Source organism: Corapipo altera, unplaced genomic scaffold (assembly GCF_003945725.1).
Source record: "Corapipo altera isolate COAL_440 unplaced genomic scaffold, ASM394572v1 112, whole genome shotgun sequence".
NCBI classification, from domain to species: domain Eukaryota; kingdom Metazoa; phylum Chordata; class Aves; order Passeriformes; family Pipridae; genus Corapipo; species Corapipo altera.
Window position 1 is genome coordinate 8,495,801 of NW_020884899.1, and position 22,113 is coordinate 8,517,913.

Here is a 22,113-nt window from a genome sequence, read left to right on the forward strand (position 1 = left end):
GCCAAAGACAACGCAAGTCTTGACAAAGAAAGGGGATTCAGGCAATCCATTTCAAGAAACCCATTTCAAGCTCATACACCTCAGGTGAAAGGGGACCCAGCTACCAGCACGTAAAAATATTTTTAAAAACAAAGGAGGTTGGAGCATTTAAAATGCTTTGAAATTCATGTTTTATTATTAAAAGGAGTGCTTTATACCATCAAACATTTTGGCAAAGCATTTTAATAAAAATACATTTAGCTATTTCCATTTTATGGACAGTTTAAAAAAATAAAAATAGGCAATATCTAAAACCTTTACACACAGTAAAAGGGATAAAATCTCTTTTGCCCTATTCCTCCCTGAGTGCATACATGACATCGTCCTGGCTGAGGTTCAGTCGCACCCGCATGTGAAGGTATTTATTGCTGGCCTCCAAGAGCAGGAGCCTGGAGGCACCGAGTCTGGAGCAAATGGCCATCATTTCTGACACGGTGGGCCTCTGCATCCCTTCAATCCTGCACAGAGCCATGTGCTGGTGGTACACCTGTGAAAAAAGAGAAAAGGACACAGGTCATGTTTACATCCTGCTGCAACCGAGTACACCCAGGTGATAAAGAGGAGCTGCTTCCTTCCCTCCACATCGATGGCAGGGGAGATAAAACTGGCTCCAGCCTGTTCACATGAAATGCACACGCTGCTGTTCCTTGACAAAGTCCTAACAGTTTGTGCTGGAAGCAACAATTCCAAGCTATGGTTTCCTTTTTAATACCGCCAAAAATCAGAACATATAGCAACCTACCTTTTCTGCTATTTTTTAATTAGATCATTTATCTGCTACTGCCTCTTCTCCCCTGGACTGTGCACACTGAAGCTTTTTGAGGAGTAAAAACCCCAGGTGGTAGCATTAAATTAGGCTCTACACCTGGCCTGGGCAGCCATGCCCCAAATTACCTTGCCATCATATTGTCTTCCATCAAATTTTAGGAATAAAACCCCAAGTATTTAAATATTTACACTTTTGTCTGATAATTTTGACAGCGCCCCTCTCTTTTTAAGAGAAAAAATAAGAATACTCTGAAGCACGAACATACCTGTTGAACTGTTGCCTCTTCAACTCCTGCCCTGCGAAACTCTGCTAAAATAGCTTTCAAAAAGATTTGCTCGTGCAATGAGGCATTCCTGAATGGAAAAACCAAACAGACAAAAATCAGCTTGTGAAGTTTAGAACTTGAGAAACATCAGGAAGGGAAACTGCTTGGTAACTACATATTTAAATGCAGGTTGTTTTTCTACCCCAGTTTATTTCAGCCATTTTATTCCAGCCTGCAACTCTGGCGCCACAAGAGATGTTTTTGAATAAACAGCGCAGTGAAAGAGACACAAAGCAAGGCAGTTCCTCTGAGAGTTGTACCTGATTGCATTTATATATGGTGATGAGAACATTTCATCTATGGCCTCGGTGACATGGGCCATCCCAACCACCTCAGGGCTTCTCTTTGGCTCGGCAAACTCGCAGATCTCTGTGGCCCTCCTGCAGATATCGAGGCAGCGCCGGGCGTCACCCGACAGCGCCGCGACCTGGAAGGACACGGGACAGCTTTGGAGCAAAACTTCCCTCAAGTTCACAAAAGAGTTCAGCAAGAATCAGTAGCCAAACAAAACCCAACCACCCTGAGAGCCCAACAGGAGAGCAGTTGTCACTCTGAGCTGCGTTACTACAATCCCAGATTCTAAATAACCATCTTATTGACCAAAACCAACAGCCTCATCTGGGCATCACACCCCCACCCTGATCTGGGCATCACAAATTCAAGGCTAAACTTTTTTTCTCAAACTACAGAAGTCAGAAGTTAAAGAAAAAAAAAAATTAAAGGTGAGAAATTCACTTCAACACCAAAAGTTTTCAGAGATACCAATTTAATTACCAATAAAGATCCTTACCACAATCCAGGTTCATGTCTGGGGGCATAACACCAAAAACCTCCCCAGTTTTTCCACATTCATTATAATATTAAGAGTACACTAATAATTTTATTAGGTCTCAAAGAAATATAGTGATAGTGAATTTTACATTTACGAGTGCCTGAAAATATTTAGGTGTCTGAAATTTCTGAAACAAAATACTTCCTTTCACTTGTGCTTTATAATTTTAATAAAGCTATGAAGATTCACTAGATATACTATTGGCCTAGTTTTCACAGTAGATGCTGGTAACAAACAGCCCTAGAACTCAGCTAGAGCTAAGAATGAGAAACCCTTTAGAAAATCTAATTGTAAGTTACATTCCTAGGTTTTCTGAAGAAAAATCATACTAGAAAAAACACTGCAATTATTCAGTCTATATCATTGCTATTATTCCTACAAAAAGGTGGTTCCTTCCTAACGAAACATATTTACTTCTGACACATTTATTATTAGGGATTTTTTATCCTACCATGATGTTGGATGTTCTGACAATTTTAATAGATTAATTTAATATATGGTTGCTGACACACCACATTAACAATGCCCACATCTCAATTTGAGAAGCTACTGATCCTCAATGCATTATTTATTTTTTTGTACAACTGAGTATTAAGACTTGCAAACAGAACAGGTACTATCTATTATGAAAGGCATTAAGCATCTTGAGAAGGAAGATTAACATGGATATTTCCACTGCCACTGGCATACTATTTTTTCAAGAAGATCCAATGACTCACATTATGCCAAACACTGGAGAAATCTGACATCTTATCACTATGCATTATCACGACTCTTGCTGTCATGCCTCCAGCTCTTGGAATGTACTGCTGCCTTCACAAAGTGGGTGGGAAAAACAAGGACACTGCTTTAGCAATGTTTTCTGAGAAAGTGCCCTGAATAATGTATGATCTGCTACTTGTGCCCCACTTGTCTCCCATACAGGAAACAACCACAGAACCAAGCTCAACTACTGTTACAAAACTCTCTCCTCTGCCCTCCCACTCTTTACCAAGAGCAAAATGAAGAACTTATATTTGATCTGTGCTCACCTTTCTGGAAACCAGCTGAATTGCATCCTCTTCAAATGCCTTCACATCCTTCAGTCTGGATGAAATAATGTGCTGTAACTGTTTGTAGGTGTAGGGCTGGAAGGCCATTCTGGTGAGGCCCTAAAGTAAATGACACAACACAGGGAGAAGCGTTTGCAGTGCTGGAAAACTCCCAACTGCTCAAGCATGGCCTGTATGGTTAAGTCTTACTTTCTCTGGTAAGAGCAATCAGTTTTTCATATCTTTTCCCTCCAAGTGATGTGCTGTAATCAATCATACTTGTGAAACGAACGTACAAATCCACAAAAGTGTGACTCAGTGAGGACCACTGGCTGGACATCCCTACTGAAAGGCCCAAGGAGCAAGTGCAGCTGCTATTAGAATTCAAATTTCTCTTATAAAACTTTTAAACAAATCACACCCCCCCCAGTACAAAACTATTTTGATTACAACTCTTTACACGTTATTTTTTAATACTGTAGCAGCAGCAGCTGTGAAAAAATATTCATCTCTCCTTTAGCAAATCTGTCTGAGTGTATACAGTCTCACTATTGACTTCATGTTAGCAATTCTTCAGCCAAGAATTAAAAATCCTCTTATGGCTCAAGCTAATAAGAACTGCTCTTAGATGAGGACAAATCTGTGTTTCAGATGGTGCACTGCCCTTCATATTCTGCAGGAGGCCTTGTATTTCTTATGCAAAATTCTTCTCCCTTGTGACTCTGTGGACTCAGCTGATCTGAAGTGGGTTTAGCAATTCACACTCCGGGGAGCTATTTTGGAGTCACAGAAGGATGGAGGCACAGAGCACTGTTTTGCAAATCACTCCTCAGAACAGTGATGAAGAAATTACCCAGGAAAACATATTCAACACAAGTGCAGAGTGCACCCAACTTTCTGTCCAATGGGATCCAACAAGATCCACCAGCTGATGATGGCAAACACAGAAGTAACTAGGTGCCTGGAATTAAAGGGGAAAGAGCCAGGAAAACCAGAGCTCTAGAGTAAGCAGCTTAACCATGAAGCACAGCATTTGATTATCCAGATCTTTATATATTTAAAAAGACATCAGTATTAATTCATTCTTACACAGTGTACTTACAGAGCATAACATCTCATTAAGCAAGGCTCCTAAACTTACCTTGCCAAGATTTACGTGTTCATTATCAGCCCTCTGAAGAGGGAATTATAAAAACCATTGTTCACCCTCTGATATAACCAATCCTACCTTTGTCCTGGATTACTTTTGATTGCATCCAGTATTTAACCTGTTCTCATTTTAGGGCATAGGAACAGAATTGCTGGGACATACCAGCCTGCTGGCGACTCTGTTCATCATGATCCTCTCTGGTAGGTCCATGGTGTTGGCAATGGCCAGGATGATTAACTTGGAGTGCTTTTGGGTGGGCCAGTCAAACAAGTTGTACATCACGTTCTGTTTGCGGGTCCACAGCAGATCAAGCTGCAGAGACACAACAAGAACAATCAGACTGGAAAGGAATGGCTTTATTTACAACACCTGACGGGGAGGGGAAGTTGACAGAACTAACTCTGCCACTTCTCATATGATCCTGAACAAGCTGCTTGTGTTGTGTTTCCTTTCTCCTTTTACTATTAGGGCTGCATTTTCTGAATTAGGGCTCTAATCTCTTTTGGAAAAGCACAGTCCTATAGATGCTTGAATAGCATTAACCACAGCAGAATGATTAAACAGCTGGAGTTTTTAAACACTGCTGTGACACTAATACTACATCTGACAAGTTTCAAAAGACCCTGCATGTGAGAATCTGAATTAGCTTACAGCATAAATAAGAGTGCATTTGATTATTATTTGAGGCATTTCGAAACTGGATATGACTGATTTCACTGTAGAGTTTTCTCACTGGAAAATGAGCAGCTTCCAGACAAAATACAGCAGAATTCTGTGGTATTTAGAACTTGACATAACTACTCATTCCATGTCTTGGATCAAAACAAAACACAAAACCGATGTGAAATCCAAGGCAGAGAACAATATGGCAAAAGGATACTTAGCCTTTTTAGGAAGCTGAATTTCACTGGGTAAGAGGAACTTGTGTGTTCTCTCTCCTAAGTCTGTTCCTTTGAGATATGATACACTCAAAACATGCCTAATTTGTCTTCTTTCCATCCTCCAAAAACTCCTTTCTTACGATATTTCAAGGGAAGAAAACACAGGATTTTTTGTCTCACCTCATCCACTATGAGCACTGTGGTTTTCCTCTTGGGCCCAGGTGTATTGAACAGTTTTGCCAACAGTACTGCAGCATGGGTTGCTGTCACCTTCTGACCTGTCAGTAACTGGACAAGGAGCAAACAATGTTGAAGTTTAATCACACCAACATTTATTTCCTATTCAGTTTTACCTTTCTCTAACAATCAACCCCAAGCATCTGGAATTTTTTTTCCACTGGGGTGTAAAAAACAGAAAAAGTGGCTCATAAGACACTCAGGTCTACCAAGAACTGTCCATGAAGGAGAACAGAAAGAAAACAATACATAGCTAAAAAGAAACACCATTGGAATTTTCTGGAATTTGTCTTCAAATCATTAAGAAATCCTGAACCCAGCCTCAGAGAACTCCAAACCCAGCATATCTCAAGGGTGTCTCTGAACACACACACCCACTGAAAACTTAAGTCAGCTGACAAGAATTGCTTGACTTCAGTAATCTTGAACTCCCATTAAATTACTCATGAATCATCACCAGGATCTAGAACTAAACTTATTCCACTCTAAGCTAAAAAAAACCCCTTCAATACCTTCTGCAACAATCTATGTGGCAGAACAGATGAGCTGACCTCTTCCCTTGCAGGTCCAAAGATATCCAGAAATTAAAGCATGACATTTCAAAATTACACTGTATATGCTGAATAAATTATTCATCAGAGTTCAGTCTCCATAAAGCAAAATGGAGATTGCATTTGAAAATTGTATTTCTTTTCTAGAATCCTGTATCAACTGACCTGAGATTTCATAATTATTAAACAGGTCAGAGCATGACAGTAATGTATAATCTGTACTTGAATGATGCTTCCAATTCAATCAGGATGGTCTGAATCTGTCATACAAAGCAGTTGGATCCCAGAGAATCCTGATCTACAGCTCTGGAACTCTGTATCCAATACACCAAAAAGAGTTCTGTTTGTTGTGGTGGAACTACACCCCGCCTTTAACCTTATCTCTATCATCTGTCAAGGGCTTCCTGTGCCTGTACCTTCTCTCTACATTTCCATCTGACAGTGAGGCAACTGCAGGAGGGAACACTCCAGGATTTGTTTTAGTCATGCAAAGAAACATCAGCAAACTGGAGCTCAAGACTGACCTGCAGCAAGAGATAAAGCAAAAGCAGCAGCAGCCTGGCTCTTGGCCAGGGTACTTGGATAAGAGCTGAGGCAAAGGCACAGGATAAATAAGTGGTTCATATGACTATGGACTCCCCTGAGGGATATTTAACTGGGCTTGCTTAGAGCTCAGGACCCATGGGGGGCAACAGCTTTCACTTCCAAATGCCTATTCCTTATTAATTTTAAAATCTTATGCTGAATGAGATAGGAACAAAGAATGTTAAAATACATTAACATTACCATGACATAAGGTAATTGTCAGGAAGCCTTTCACTGTGCTGAAGAAACACAGTGACCTGGCCTCAATAAATCCCTCTGCAAGACACTGTCTATGCTGGCTTGAGGAAAGGATGCAAATATGGTAATTTAACTCCCAGCTATGAGAAGAGGGATATTACAACACTGTATGCCACTACCTGCTCAGAAAGATATCAAACTTAAATGGAGCAGAAACTTATATGAAAATGGAATAGATGCTGCAGGAAATGATTTCATTTCCAGGTCACTTGCTTTAAGTTAGCTTAGACTGACAGAGCTCTTGAGCAGTTACTGTCTAATGCCTATTGGGTGATCTTAATCCAGGCCTCAGAAAGTTAATTCACACCCATGTAACATAAGCACATTTGGTAGTCCCAGTTGGACACTGCAGACTGGTTTGTTATGGATATCAGAAACACACTTTTGTTGACAGACAGTCCTTCTGTAGTTGAATTGCCATTATGACAGACCAATTAACCATAATGACCCCCTTAATAATTATTCTACTGCTACACTGACTTTCAGAGTTGTCATCCCAGTGGCTGTTTAAGCACACATGTGAAGAAAAAATTACAAAATGGGAAAATTTATAAAAACAAGCTGGTTTAGATTTTTCTTAAACCTGACTGGATGTAATAAAGCAGGCTACTTCCCAGCCACTACCCTTATGCAGCAGAAAGCAAAACAGTTCAAGAAGTTGGCCAAGGCTTTAAGTCAATTATTTTCTAACCTGTTCTAAGATAAAAATAGTCTCTCAGAGGGACTTGGAAATATTGATAAGTGCCTCGATACTGGAACACATCGAGGATCTAATGGTAAGGTATAAAATCTCTTCTTTCAAACCAGAGAGCCCCTGACAAGGCTTTACTCACCTCTAGGATCTGCACATAAGCTTGGTGAGGGTCTGTCAGCTTCATGCCGTTGATCTCCACCAACTGGAAGGGTGGCAGTTCATCATTTTCTGCAGCTTGCTGAAGGCAGCGAATCACTTCATGAACAGTTGCAGTTTTACCTGTTCCAGGCACTCCAGAAATGTACATGCACCTACAGCAGGAGAACAGCAGTCTGAGCAAAATGGTAACACTCTTGTGATGAATGAGCTGGAGTTCCTGGCCTCTGACATGAGTCTTGAGTACTCCTCTGTCACTTCAGGCAATTCTCTATATTTCAGCAAACTGGAACATGTAACAGACTGGAGGATCATGAGGATTTTTATTATTCCTGAAGCAATTAACGATCTAAAATACTTTATAAATGTAATTTACCTCTTTTAAAAAAAATAAATGGTTCCCCAGACATATAAAATTGACTAATTGTATTTTGGCCTTTAATTGTGCAATAAAGAAGCCCACATTATTTCTGTTTCTTCTTAAGGAAGAAAAATACCAGGAAAATTCAATTTAAACAACAATAACTCGTAGTGTGCATTGTCTGACTGCTTTTATGCCATAGGTAGGTTGGTTACAGTCTCCCAAACTCACCCTCCTGTACCATCAATGAGTTTGCTTTCCACAAAGTTATAGATATCCTGGAATTCTTCCTCACGGCAAGGCAGAGATTCTGGGACAGCAGAAACATGCAGCCTTTTGATTAAAAAAGAAAAAGAAAATTAAAATGGCAGTTCCACCTGAAGGGCCCACTGACATAACAAACAGCCAGATGTGGAGTTTTTCAAATCTCTTTTACATTCTCAAGTCTGAACAGCCTGACAGTCAACGTCAGGTATCTCAAAAGAAACAGCCAGGTCTCTCTATATGCTTTTAATTTATGCAGCAATAAGGATCTAGCTGTTTTAATTCACAAACTATTTGTAAGTCGGTGCAGAGGATAAAACAGGGCAGACTGCTTATAGAAAACTGAGTTTAAAACCTAGTTTGAAAGATATGGTCAATCTCTAATGCCTTTTTTTCCCCTCCAATGTCAAGATCTACAGTGATACCTGTAAAGCTTTTTCAGACACAAAGAAGAGACAAATAGTGTACCTTTACAATCTAAAGCTGATAAGACAGGTTAAAATCATCTGAGATTGTAAAAGTAGTATTGTAAATACGACTAGTATTTGTAAATCTAATATTGTGTTGTAAATTAATAAGGGCTCTTCTCATATCATGCATTTTTATCAATCTTATTCAATATGGAAAAGATGACATCCCCTACCTCAGCATAGCTACTGCTGTGCATACCTAACACAAATAAAGATGATTTCCTCCCCTGAGCACAAGTTACCTTAATCTGGCTTCTTCCAGTACACTGGCAGGTTTCTGTGCTGCATGGCTGCGCCTGGGAATTTCGGGAGTGGCATTCCGGGGAGTCTTGGGTGTTCCTGGTAAAGACTGTAAAGGAGAATTACAACCTCAAACAGATTTCCTACATGCAGCAATTTCTGTGGGAGACTAATGATTCATACAAGTTTCCCAAACATTACTTATGCACAAACTACCCGGGGATGCCAGAGCACAAGATGGACAGAGAAACAGCCTTTACAAAGGGAATTGCCAAACAAGCCTTATGGTGTTTTCTTCCTAAGAGACTTGAAAGGGGGTGGTGACAAAGCAACTACACCTTGTAACTGTCTCAAGAATTTTAAGTAGTTAATGCTTTTCAGAAGCACTGTGTTACAAAGTGATCCCGATCTTAAGAGAGAGCAAGCAAATAGAAACTGATCTATCTGAACTCCACTGTTCAGAAAAAAGCCATACAGTATCTTAATTATTCTTCTTTGCTGTGCTTGCAACCTAGTTACACTAGGTTTTCTGTGTTAGACATTCATTTTCATTAGACACAGAGTAAAAATGAGCCATTGACACTAATCAGTATTCAGCACTTGGCTAAGGTGCTAAATACAGCCTTAATGAGCCAGGTCTAAGATTTCTGTAGTCTGGGATCCCATCTCCATCAGTAGCCAGGACACTACAAGAAACTGCTGATCATGCTCTTTGGTGAGGCCACGATGCTGCAGAGCATCCAAGCCAATATTTTCCATTTACCCAGTTTTTTAATCAACATTGTCACAACATGCAAGTGGTTTATACACTTGCATAACCTACTTATATCAAAGATTAAATTAATCCAGATAATGCTTCATTAAAAGCTAAGGGGTTCAGATACTTAACTGTGGTACACAGGCATCAAGCATTCAATTAACTGGCTCAGAAATAATAAAAATAGCTCTTTCAGATGGAACCTTACAGTTTTCTTTGGGGTCTTTGCAGGAGTGTGAACTGAAGACTTGCTAGAAGATTTTGGGGTGCTGAATATTCTGCTTGATTTAGTTTTCTTTTCTGGTGTACAGGGCACATCCTCCTCCTCCTCCTCCTCTTGCTCGCTACTTGAAGAGTAAGAACTGTCAGAGCTGGACAGATCATCTTCCTGGTTCAACACACTGTAATAAACAGAAAATAAAAAAATACATACAAATCTAAACACTACAAAGCATCACTGGTACCTTTTCAGCTTTTTCTGCAGTTCTCATAATCAGCAAACCAACGTGTTTTTCACTTGAGCTGCTAATTTTCCATGGCTATTTAACAGCTGGAGGTTTAGAGGAAGTCAGTTTTCTGAAGAACACCATGAGTCAGCTTTATGCTTCTGAAGATAAGACAGTATTTACTCACGCTGCAATTAAGCTGCACTCCTGGAACCGTGTGCATTTCAATGTTACACCAGACAAACTCTCAAGGCTTCTGGATAAGGCCATCTGAATAAGGTATCATGGATGCAAAGCTTACCTGATGTGCTGTGCAATGAGAGCACTTGTTCTCTGTGCACACGTTCTGCGAGAGCGAGGGGTCAGCACAGGGCTCTGAGTGCCTGGTTTCTGATGTCCAACTAAACTGGAAAGAAAGAACACAAAGCTGTTTGTATTTCTTTGCATCACACTTGTAAAGACACACAGAAGGCCTTTCAAACTTCAGGCTCAATTGTTATGGCTGCCAATCCAGCATGAATTCTTATTTGTCATTTACAGATTGGCTATGGTATGGACGCTGGCAGCACAATTTCCCCCCCCTTGCACTGTCTCTTCAATATGTCTTCGCCAAGAAAAAAAAAAAACCACCTAAAAATATTTGCTATACTTGGCAAATATAGCACTGCCAAACTGAAGGGACAGGGGTTCAAAACAGTTGTGGTTTTATTTGGTTTAGAGGTGGGGTTTTTGCCTATTCTTTTTTAACAGAAAGAGAAGACAAAAACTATTTCCTCTGGGCCCCTCTTTGATCTGCCCTTATGAATATATTTTTCTCCTTGTGTTTTGATATGCCTTGGTTGTCTTCTTGGGTGCTTCTCCTCCCTACCACTGAAATATTTTACTGCTAGTACAAAACTTTCCTATTAGTTCAAAGGACACGATGAGATGAATTCCAGATGCTCTAATTATTTGTTGACAGTTCTTGGAGATTTTTTTTAGATCTGTAAATACAGCTGAAACGCCATTACCTTATCAATGAAAGGTAAACATTTTTATGCTATATTGTAACAGACAAAAAAAAGAAATGCTAATTCCATTGTGGCATCAGCACCTTTACTCTTGGAAAGGAGGAAAGAAAACTACTTATCTCTGGAAGTCTTTCATAAATGTATTTTAAGAGAACTACACGCAAATGGAAATCCCATAGACAAATAATGATAAAAGGGCTCTCACTTACGATATGATGTCATCTTCCATGGGAAGGTTCTTGGCTTTCTCACTGAAGTCTTTGGCCTTGGGGTAGGGGGACAGTCGAATTGTGTCACCGAACCTCTGACAGGGCTCTGCAGTGTCAGATACTGACTTGGATTTATCATTGCTGCAAGGGATCTTTGGTGGTGAGCCTAAAATATCACTTGTGAAAGTCACTTTTCTTTTAGTAGCTGCTGATTCTAATGGTGCTATGGCATCACGGTCATCATCCAAAAGGTCCAAAACTTCACTTCCCAGGAGCCTGCCTTTAGGTCTTATGGGACCTGGAAATCAAGAGCAAAATGAACTTTTGTCAGGCTTCATTACGGCTGGTTTGGTTAACTTTCAGAAGACGTGGTACAACTGGCTCTTATTTGAAGGAGATGGGCATTTCACTCCAGGAACAAGGAACTGGATCAGTAGAAGGCATGCACTTCCCATAAAAAATTACTAAATAGAAGACAGACACATTTGTTGTTTTCTAACTCACCTCCATCACTTACAACTTTACTGAGGTTCCATGTTGAAAATACTGCATGTCACACAGGATCAAATGTGCTCATTCAACCAGCCCAATGGAAACATTTTAGTGCACCATTAGGCAGAAGATTAAAGAAAGGGAGACGTTCTGAGGCCAAGTTGGGCACTTCAGTCAACAAGCACTTTAATTTAGAGTTATCAGTTACAAATAAAACATTTGCAACAGCAGTTGGATACACACAGTAAAGTTGCTTGAAATAACAGACAAGACAAACAACTGATGTGCCCAAAAGGCTTGGGCTGATTCCAAAGACCGAACGAGGCAGCTAAAAATACTGATGTTGAATGTTACCACTGTTTAAACCACCTAAAATGGAGAGGCACAGAACATGCTACATTCAGAACTACCAAATGGAGGGAATATTGCCATATACATACTGCTTAACTCCAGCTTCTTCCTTGCTGTCGGAGTTTTGATGTCATTGGCCGCTCTCTGTGATTGCCTCTCCTTAGCGAGGGAGGACTTGGAAACAGAATGTTTGGACTCAGCATTTTTTGGTTTTGTGGCACTACGAACAACATTCTCTGTCTCTTTTTTCAGGGGTGTAAGGATGTCTGAAGGAATAAATGGTTCTGACGAGTCCAGGGTGCTGCCTTTTTTCTTCTTGGCTTTCAGCTTAGAGAATGTGTCTGGGGACAAAGCCTTAAAGCATTTCCCATCCCAAGACTGTTTTACGTAGAAAGTTTGTTCCTTGTTTAATGCAATAGGTAGTTCCTCCCCTGGATGTAGTGGTATTACCTGCAAAAACAGAAAATACCAAAGCACACACACATTAACATTCAGCTAGTTTCTATTCACAGATCTTATTTTAACTCATGCAATCCTTCATTATAAAAAGCAACACCTTCAACCTACATTTACACCAGCATAAGTTTATTGCACTACAGGACTGTTCCTGTTTCTCTCTTCCCTCTCTGTGCAGAGGGGTTGCAGTACATACCATGATGCTTTTAATGATGGTCTGTGCATCTATATCAGTGTCATAGCCAAGAACTTGGTCAAAAAACACCTCTTGGGGAGAAATCTCTCTTTTAAGCAGTTTCCTTTTATTCTGAGGTATCTCTCCAATATGACAGAACCACTGCACAACTGCACGTTTGTGCTGAGCACCTGGAACAACGAGAAGAAGTCAGTGAATGTGAAGAATTTTATTGTCAGTAGTTAGGGCTAGACCTTAATGACTTCAGCCAAAATGCCATCAAGCATAGAAATCCTCCCTGGTGAGAAAGCATCCTGTAAGAGATTGCAATTCCCATTTTCTAAGCTAACTCAATGTTTGAGTTGAGACTTTTAAGGACCAAGACAACACTTATGTAGGGTCTCAACCACAAAATACCTGGAGACCAGCTCCAGACCACCGATTCACTATCACAAATGAAGAGGTTTCTTATTTGCATAGATGTCATCTCCTCAAACCCCACTAATTAAAACACTGCCATAAAAGGAGAACTGAGACATTTCAGAATGTTATTTGTAGTGCCATTGTACTTTTAGAGGCCAGACACATTTTTTTCACTGCTCAACAAACCAGTACCTTGTCAAAGATATATAACAAAAGAAAAACCTTGTTTTCAAGGAAGTTCCATGTGTTTTGTGCCAGTATGAAAAGAATCTTCAGTTATGTTACAATAAATATCTTTTAGTAAATAAATAAGCTGGGGTGATATGTATTATGTTTTTAAAAAGGTAAAGAAAATTAGAAAACCTCAAAGTATTATTATGATGGCACAAAAAGAACAAAAGCTGTTCAAAGAAATCAGACATAGCCAATGAGGAGCTCCCCATTCAGACTCAGACATAGTCTTTGTATCAATCACCTCCCATGATGTATCTCTTCATATCTAGGAATAAACAAGTAGTTCTAGAAGGGACAGAAGCAACAAACCCCATTTGCTCAGCCCTGTACTTTTTTGTTAAATTGCCTGACGTCTAATAAGATGCAACTTTCAGGGCTGCAATGCTCTTGCTCCATTTGAATTCTCCAATCTCTAAATAAAGCATGAACTCACACTGTCTTCCTCCAGGACCATTTCTTTTAAATTAAACAACTAAGCAAAAAGACTGTAAAAATATAATGTCCTTAAACTCTGCATTTAGGTATCAAACTTAGCCTAAATTAGCCATCGGTGCCAAATATTTGGAGAGTATGTGAATACAGATGCAGCAATTACCAAAGCTTAATTTTCTTAATAAATTAGGCCAGTGATACAGTGTTAACGCTAACTACATCCCCATGAAAAGGTCACTTTAAAACATTTTAACATTTCTCAGATAGAAAGTAAATTGTTATTTCTCTTACCATCTTCATATAAATCCAGGAGTTGTGCTACATAAGGCCGATCTGCATTCACCCCTTCTACTAGAATAAAGTCCCCAAGCTGTATACACGTTTCTGTTCTGCTGCTTTCTGAGGTAATAATGATGCCCCTAGAAAGGGATAGACAGGCAGATTAACAGAATTTCATACTCTTCCTAATTCACACATCATTAAACCTGATGGCCAGTCAACTCTACAGCTAGTTATAACCTTTCTTGAAAAGCTTACAGTTTAGTTCCCTGATTAGCTTTCATACATATTTCAACTAGACAGCTAACACTTATTTACAGATTTAGTTAAATGCTTTTGGTTATGCATTATACAATTTATAATTCAAGAGCTTTGGAACAATGTTTTTGTTATATATGTACAGTGTTACAACAAACTGCTCAAAACCTTACTCATATTCTCACTGCCTGCCACTTTAACCTAAACGAGGTCAGAAAGGTAAGGAAACATTCATTGATTAAGTTTCCCTGAGCAAGACAGAAAGAAATGTTATTTACTTGTACTGGGAGGTCCTCAGCTTTCTGTCTGAGCTCATGGGTTTCCCATACCAGGAGTAGATAAGTTTGCTTTGCTGCCGGGTGTTCATGATTCCCAAGGAAAAGCTAAAAGAAATAAGCAAACACTTCTTAAAAAATTTATTAATTAAAAGGAAAAGAAGGCAAGATGGAAAGATACATAGAAATACCACGAACTCTTTTGGTGTGTAGGAAGAACGTGGTGGTTCGCTCAGAGAAGACCACCTTCCCCACAGCCTCCAGACACCTCTCCCCGAGGGAGAAGGAAAAAAGAAAGATATTTAGTAGTGAATTTTTACTCAACTCCTAATTAATTCCCCCGCCGCCATGGCGGGGCGGGCTGCGCCCTCCGGAGACTGAACCTCGCTTGTTTTCCACACCTCACTGCGATCGGGTTGGTTTGGTTTGTTTAATTCCTGTTTTCTAAGCAAGAATTTTCCTTGGAAACTCAGGGCAGAGCCCTCGGTGCCGATCACCCCCCGCCCGCCCCAGCCCGTCGGTTCGGAGCGCGGGCAGCGCTGTCTCAGGGGGACACTGTGCCCCGCGGCGGGCGGCGCATGGCGGCACAGGGGACAGTGTCCGCAGGCTCGGACACCGAGAGGCTTCGCCACCACCACAGAGCCCCCAACCCGCCCACCGCCCGCACAGACCCCCAAACCCGCCAGAAACCCCTCGCAGAACGGGTAAGGCTGGAAGGGACCACAGTCACTCATCCGGTCCCTCCCTGCTTCAGCAGGGTCATCCCAGAGCACGTTGCACAGGACTGCGTTCAGACCTGTCTGGGATATCTCCAGCGAAGGAGACTCCCCACGTTCCCCAGGCAGCCCATCGCGGTGCGCGGTGACCCACACGGGACACGCGTCCCCTCCCTGTCCCCCCTCTGTCCCCTCACAGCCCCAACTCACCGCAGTCCTTCCGCAACTCCCGCCAGCGCCGCGATGGAACTTCGCGCCACAGGCGAGGGAAGCTCCGCCCCCCGACCGCGCACGCGCACGGGACGAGCGGAGGCGCCGCCATGTTTGTGGCGGGCTGCCCGCAGGTAAGATGGCGGCCGGTGGCCGCGCCCCGGAGGCGGAAGGTGCCTGAACCCCTCAGGGGAGGGGAGTTCGGAGTTCGAGGCTGAGCTCGGGGCTGGGAGCGGGGCTGTGCAGCCGCGACCATGGCTAACCGCACGGTGAAGGACGCGCACAGCATCCACGGCACCAACCCGCAGTACTTGGTGGAGAAGATCATCCGCACACGCATCTACGAGTCCAAGTACTGGAAGGAGGAGTGTTTCGGCCTCACGGGTATGGCGGGCGGGCCGGGGCGGGCCGGGGGGCCCGGCGGGAGCTGCTGCTGACGGCCTGTCCCGTCCCTGTCGCAGCCGAGCTGGTGGTGGACAAGGCCATGGAGCTGAAGTACGTGGGGGGGGTCTATGGAGGGAACATCAAGCCCACGCCCTTCTTGTGCCTGACGCTGAAGATGCTGCAGATCCAGCCCGAGAAGGACATCATCGTGGAGTTCATAAAAAACGAGGACTTCAAGTAAGTTGTAGCACGATTTTTCCCGTTATTTTGTGCTGTTGTAATGAGTATCTATCCAAAACAGCGGGGAATACCTCAGTGCAGGGTTTAGCTTTTATTGGGCCCTGATAAACTTGCTCAAAACCAAGTCTTTCCCCTTGCTTTTGAAACTGCTCACCTTGTCATTTGTATTTAGAGTGGCTTGCACTCGCGGTATGTGCATCTGCTTGAAGTACGTGCAACAAGGTACAGTAAGGGAGCCACGTTAATCTAATTTTTTCTTCGGTATTTCTTTCATCTTTATCAGTGATGATACACCCATACAGACCTTTTATTTATGTATATATACACACACATACACGCACTTGCCTACACGTATTTTTCATAAATTTGAACATGTGAAGGAGGAAATTTAAATGGCTGTGTATTCTATTTAGTGTACTGATTCTCCTCAGAAACTTAGGGGAAAAACTCTTCTTTTATCCAAACTGATAACTGTGCCAAAAGCCCAGGTCCATGAGGAGGTTTCCTTTCCAGGTATGTCCGAATGCTTGGAGCACTGTACATGAGGCTGACAGGCACTGCCATCGACTGCTACAAGTACCTGGAACCACTATACAACGACTATAGAAAAATAAAGAGTCAGAACAGAAATGGGGGTAAGAACTCCTACTTAGCTGTGTTTTCTTAGTAACTCGTTTGTTCAGCTATCATGCTAGATAAAAGTAAATGTTCTGTTTAGCAATATAAACTTAAACAATTGTGGTATAACCAGCCCACTTGACATAAATTGTCTGGAGTGTTTCATCTTTACTCTAGCCTCTAACCTTGTCTCTTAAATGCTGTTTTTCACCCTCAGAATTTGAGCTGATGCACGTGGATGAGTTCATTGACGAGCTGCTCCATGAGGAACGTGTGTGCGATATCATTCTGCCTCGACTGCAGGTTGGGGAAAGTAGATGGCTATGGAATTCTTAACTGCATCAGGTTCAGTAGCTGTATCAGTTACTGGCTTGTTGTATAAGCTATGGATGCCTCCTCAGGTGTTTGTTCTTACTTGGGTTATGTTGGATAAAGTTGCCATTTCTCCTAGAAACGGTATGTTCTGGAAGAAGCTGAGCAACTCGAGCCTCGTGTTAGTGCTCTGGAAGAAGACATGGATGATGTAGAATCTAGTGAGGAGGAAGAAGAGGAAGATGAAAAGGTTGGTGAACTATTTTGGAAAGGGATAGTTAAAGCTGAACCACTTTAGAACACTTTATGGTCTACAATAAATATTTGAGGGGAGGCACCAGGAGGCTGCTGGCAACTCTTATCTCCCCCCTTAAAATATTTTCATATAAGCAGCTTGTGAGGATTTGTTAGATCCTGAAGCAGTTCTTGAATGCTCTGTGTTAAGCTTTTTTGTCTCCTGAAGTTCACAAATCTGGATCTGTTGTGTGTTTAAACATATTTCAGGTAAATTGTTTTACATATATGTGTAGTGGAAAGAGCTGAAGGTTATGATGAAAGTTATTATGACCATCACTGTCACTGCTGCTGTAGTTCTTCAGAATCAACAGTGTGAGAAGTGGCTGTTTTAATTTCCAGTGGGCAGGTTTAGGCAGAACCACTCACATGAGATACCTGAGAAGGGGCAAGCTTGACTGCATGACTTTTGTAATTTATATTAATTGTTCAAAAATATTTACTGAGAGCTAAAAACCTTGATGAAACAAGACTTAAGAGAACCTGCTCCCTCCTTGTTTGCAGCTGGAACGAATACCATCTCCTGACCACCGCCGCAGGGGATACAGAGACCTGGACAAACCCCGCAGATCTCCCGTTGTGCGGTACAGGCGCAGCAGGAGCAGGTCTCCAAGGAGGTGATGTGACTCTTCCTGAGCATTGTTTTCACCTATTCTACTGCAGGTGGCTGGAGCACAGAGGTGAAGGTGGCAGTTCAGCCAGAACCTCTCACACATCCCAATTCCTTTAGCTGCTTCCTAAAGTAAGGAGTTGCAGTGCACAGCCACACTCAACCCCTCTGCCTGTTTCTCCAGTCCTTCAGTAACTCCTGAATTTTCTGGCCAGCATTAGCTGAATTTGACAATGCAGTGAGGATGTTAAGGAGACACAAGTGCTTTGTTTTCATGTATGCCAGAGGCTGCAGAGAAAATCCTGGTAATTTCTCTTACTGATAATAAGCCAGGAAAAACTCATCACTAACCTCCCTTGCTCACTGCGTGGGCCAGTTCAAAAGCAGGCCAAGCACACACTAACAGGGGTACGGGAGGCCCTGGTGCTGTTGCCGGAGGATGTGGGAAATAAAACAGCTGGTTCTGCTAATGATTTTTAGTAATTTTTGCTTTTCTCCCCCAATTGCAGGCGAAGTCGCTCTCCAAAGAGAAGAAGGTAGTGTTTTATTCTGTTATTTAATCTTAGAACGTGTGCATTTTTAGCACAGCTCTCTTACAAGCGTCTCTCTCTCAGCCCATCACCGCGCCGGGAGAGGCATCGCAGCAAAAGCCCGAGACGGCACCGGAGCAGGTCCAGGGAAAGGCGCCACAGATCCAGATCTAAATCTCCAGGTATTTCTGTCACTTGGAGATTAACTCTGGCAGGTCTTTATCAGGAGAACATTCACTGCAAGAAAAATGTGTCATGGTATCAAGACATAGCATCAGTGCTTAATCTGGCTGACAGAAGTGCTGGTTATATGAAAGCACAGCTGGAGAACTCCTTTAATGCACATAAAACTGCCTTGAGCAAGTTTTCACATAACTGCCAGGAGGTTAACTTGAGTGCCTAATTAAGGCTAGGGTTGTTCTGCCATTATCTAGCACACTTGGTCACTAGGAGCAGATTGCATTGGCAAACAAAAAAGAATTCTGGGGCCTGTGGAAGTAACTGTACCTTTTTATCTCACAGGGCATCACCGAAGTCACAGACACAGAAGTCATTCCAAATCACCTGAAAGGTAAAGGCCTGACCTATTTCTTAAGGGTATCTGTATTGCTGTAGCAGCTCTTACTTGTCATTTAATCTTGGAGATTGAAGGTGGCTTTACAGTGTTGGAGATCTAGTATTTCACTGAGTACTTTTCTCAGTGTCGTAGTTCAAGTCACACCATCCATATTTGACTGCAGAAAACACCCCTTACTGCTAAGGCTCACCTTGGTCTTTCAAATGAATTACTAGTATTACTAGTACTGTGTCAGAGAGCTTTGTTTTTCTGTTTCAGATCTAAGAAAAGTCACAAAAAGAGTCGTCGAGGGAATGAATGACAAACTAAACCCAGCACACAGTTTAAGGACCTTGAACTGCAGTCTAATGCTGTCCTGTCTGCTTTATGGGACAGCTGGATCTGTACTGGCTGCTTTAGCAGCCCATTTCTTCAGTCATTCTCTTGTGCAAGTCTTGTTTTCTGTTAGGATTTTTTTATTAAAAGGAAGTTAAGGATATTTTTTATGTAGTGAGTTAGTCATCCTTGTGATAGAATTTGAGGATTTTTTAAATTGTATTCCTTGAGACCCATAAAAGCAAGTGAAGAGCAATAAAAAAGGTTTGTCTTTCAAGGCTCCTGGCTGTTTCTTTTGTAATACTGTGTTTAGATGTTCCCTGTTTGAAGCTGCTTCATTCTCAAATCAAGGTGTTGTGTTCAGTTGCCACGGAAGTGTCTGTTCCAGTCCCAGACACTGCAGAGCCACCAGCCCTGAGCTATCTCAGAGCTCCAGCATAGGTGAGGAAGCAAGACTGTCAAAATCCAGTGAGTTTACAGAACTGCTCTCCAACACGCAGCTGTCACAGGTTCCTTTGTAAAAATCACCCTCAGGTTAATCTGCTGCTTCTGCTGCCTCTCAGACAATTTAGAGGGTTCAAGTAGTACAAAGTGCTTAATTCTTTTGGTGCAAGAAGTGCAATATATTTAAAGGTGGCAAACCACTATGTTGAGCATAGTTTGTGGCCTCCCTGAATATGACACTGATGCTCAGGTCTACCTTCTCTGAATCAAGTCAGCATTGGCACGTGCCTGTTTTTTAAATGTAAAATAATTAAGGTCTTGCTGAAATTATAATTCTCATTTTACTACATTTAATTCTGTATTACAGGAAATCAGTTGTTAAGCCCTTGTGTACCACATCATTATTGACAGCTTTGTTTCAGGAGCAGGGACTGGCAGGTTTATCCCTGCATTTAGGGCTTTGGGATTCTCATACATTGCCAAGTTAATCCTGACAACTGAAGGAGTACACCCAGTGAATTTATGGAAAGTCCTCTTCAAGATTACTTCCCAGTACAGCATGAATTTTCCAGAGTATCTGCATATTATTTTGCAAAGATAATTAACAGAAAAGCAGGTGTGCTCTTCCCTCAGGAATTTACAAGACAGGTCTACTGCTTGTATGACATGTTTAAGATGCTCATCTTTCTAAGATCCTTAAATTTAAGCCATTTTTGTTATTTTACTTTCTTAATTCCAGTTAAAGCAAGCATGCATACAAATAGGGAAGAGTAAAAAGTTTTATGGCCTTTTTTTGCAGTTTTATTTTTCTTTTAAAAAGTTTTTTGGCACTACATAGTTCTGTAAAGAATAGAAGTGACAAATTTTTAAACACATGAAATCCCCTTCTAATTTTATTTTTTTTTTAGAACAATATATATAAAGTCTGAAGCAACCAAAGTATGAATACAGCTAATAGAAAATAAAGAACTTAATTTTAAAAATTCTCTCTCTTTACAGTTTATCAAGATAAAACAAAACACGATTCCCCTTAAAAATAGGGTAATAAAATAGATGAAATTTGTATCACTCAGTTTTGTGATACTAGTAAAAACTATAGTTCATATCTATGTACAAATGATACAGTTTAAAAACAGTCTTAAATAATCTTGTATCTAAACATGTTGCATTAAGATTTTAAATCAGAACCTGAATTTTTTCCTCCCCTCCCCCCACCCACCCACAATCCCATTGAATTTCACTTTTTCTGTTGAATGTAATTCAGATTCAAGTGTGGGTGTCCTTGAGACAGAAGCGGGAAACGCTGGTTACTCTGCATCAGTGGACCAGCTAAAAGAAAATGGATCACAGTTACTTCAGCAAATCCAACATTTAACAGTGCTTGGCTACATTCAGTGTACTAATCTAACCTAGAAATAAAGCCATTTACTAGACTGACACAAATGCTATCATTAACTAACCCATTTAATGGGACAATGCACTATTACTTTAATCCTATCTCCAAAATTCCCTAAGAATTATGAATACATCATTTTGCTGCATTACATCATATATTTAAGAGAAATAACTTGAGGATTTTAGATAAATTTAGGTTTCACTTGGAAACCCTGCTACAGCCAGTAGATTAGATTTTCGAAATGGATTTGCACCAGTATCTCATTTAATAGCAGGTGACCCAGCAACATGTAACTGCAAATCCTCCAAGGCAAATTTGGGCATCGTTTCTCTTGTAGTGGAGGTCTTTTTCCTAGAAACCTTCCCAGTCCTGCCAGATGCTGAACACCTTTACCTTTCACTGGCATCAGAAAGAGCTGAGATAAAGTCACTCCTTCAGAGTACCCTGACTAACTGAACCTGATCTAACTTTGACAGCAGATGGGCTGGACTAGGTAACCTCCAGAAGCCCCTTTCGACCTCAAATTATTCTATGGTCTTGCAAGTTTCTATCTATGTAAGTCATTCCACAAAGCAAGGCACAAAAGCCAAATAAAATTAATTAGGACAAATATTTCTTCATATTTTTAACATGCTCAGGGGCCAATCATCTTAACCTCTGTTGAGGCAGAGGTGACTCTACAGTGAGATAGCAGCAAAGGAAGAAGAGGCCAGAAGTGCACCACACTGCAAACTGGCTCGGATTTCAGATTTTGATTTAACCCTTCCCTCCCACAAGGATTTCCATCCATCCCTCGAGGAAGCCGAAGCGCTGATTTGACTCTAGGA

At 41.4% G+C, this 22,113-nt stretch overlaps 3 protein-coding genes across 7 annotated transcripts in view; 1 reads left to right on the forward strand and 2 right to left on the reverse strand.

The window, feature by feature from the left end:
• Positions 1-209: 209 nt before the first annotated feature.
• ORC1 (origin recognition complex subunit 1) lies at positions 210-15,606 on the reverse strand. Of its 4 annotated transcripts, none has more exons than XM_027648851.1 (18): positions 15,437-15,502; positions 14,644-14,748; positions 14,120-14,247; positions 12,761-12,930; positions 12,198-12,558; positions 11,266-11,563; positions 10,348-10,452; positions 9,809-10,001; positions 8,846-8,952; positions 8,101-8,202; positions 7,492-7,663; positions 5,208-5,315; positions 4,309-4,458; positions 2,997-3,116; positions 2,685-2,774; positions 1,394-1,560; positions 1,074-1,161; positions 210-526 (listed from the first exon to the last, which is right to left on the reverse strand). In XM_027648851.1, the coding sequence occupies exons 2-18, from the start codon at positions 14,730-14,732 to the stop codon at positions 332-334; spliced, it is 2,643 nt and encodes an 880-aa protein (XP_027504652.1). In that variant the 5' UTR covers positions 14,733-14,748; positions 15,437-15,502; the 3' UTR covers positions 210-331. The 4 variants fall into 4 exon arrangements, with proteins under 4 accessions (XP_027504652.1, XP_027504651.1, XP_027504653.1 ...); XM_027648850.1 differs by lacking the exon at positions 15,437-15,502 and adding an exon at positions 14,966-15,167; XM_027648852.1 differs by lacking the exons at positions 2,685-2,774; positions 15,437-15,502 and adding an exon at positions 15,567-15,606 and having other exon boundaries at positions 211-526.
• A 59-nt stretch (positions 15,607-15,665) lies between these two features.
• On the forward strand, positions 15,666-19,723 carry PRPF38A (pre-mRNA processing factor 38A). The gene is made up of 10 exons (XM_027648854.1): positions 15,666-15,950; positions 16,028-16,187; positions 16,704-16,825; positions 17,026-17,111; positions 17,260-17,370; positions 17,919-18,031; positions 18,534-18,560; positions 18,639-18,736; positions 19,077-19,125; positions 19,390-19,723. The coding sequence occupies exons 1-10, from the start codon at positions 15,821-15,823 to the stop codon at positions 19,430-19,432; spliced, it is 939 nt and encodes a 312-aa protein (XP_027504655.1). The 5' UTR covers positions 15,666-15,820; the 3' UTR covers positions 19,433-19,723.
• A 1,063-nt stretch (positions 19,724-20,786) lies between these two features.
• TUT4 (terminal uridylyl transferase 4) overlaps positions 20,787-22,113 on the reverse strand; it is a 35,661-nt gene continuing 34,334 nt past the window's right edge. For both annotated transcript variants that reach the window (XM_027648849.1, XM_027648848.1), the window contains one exon: positions 20,787-21,219. In XM_027648849.1, coding sequence (XP_027504650.1) covers positions 21,128-21,219 — 92 coding nt within the window. In that variant the 3' untranslated portion in view covers positions 20,787-21,127. The remainder of the gene's footprint in view (positions 21,220-22,113) is intronic.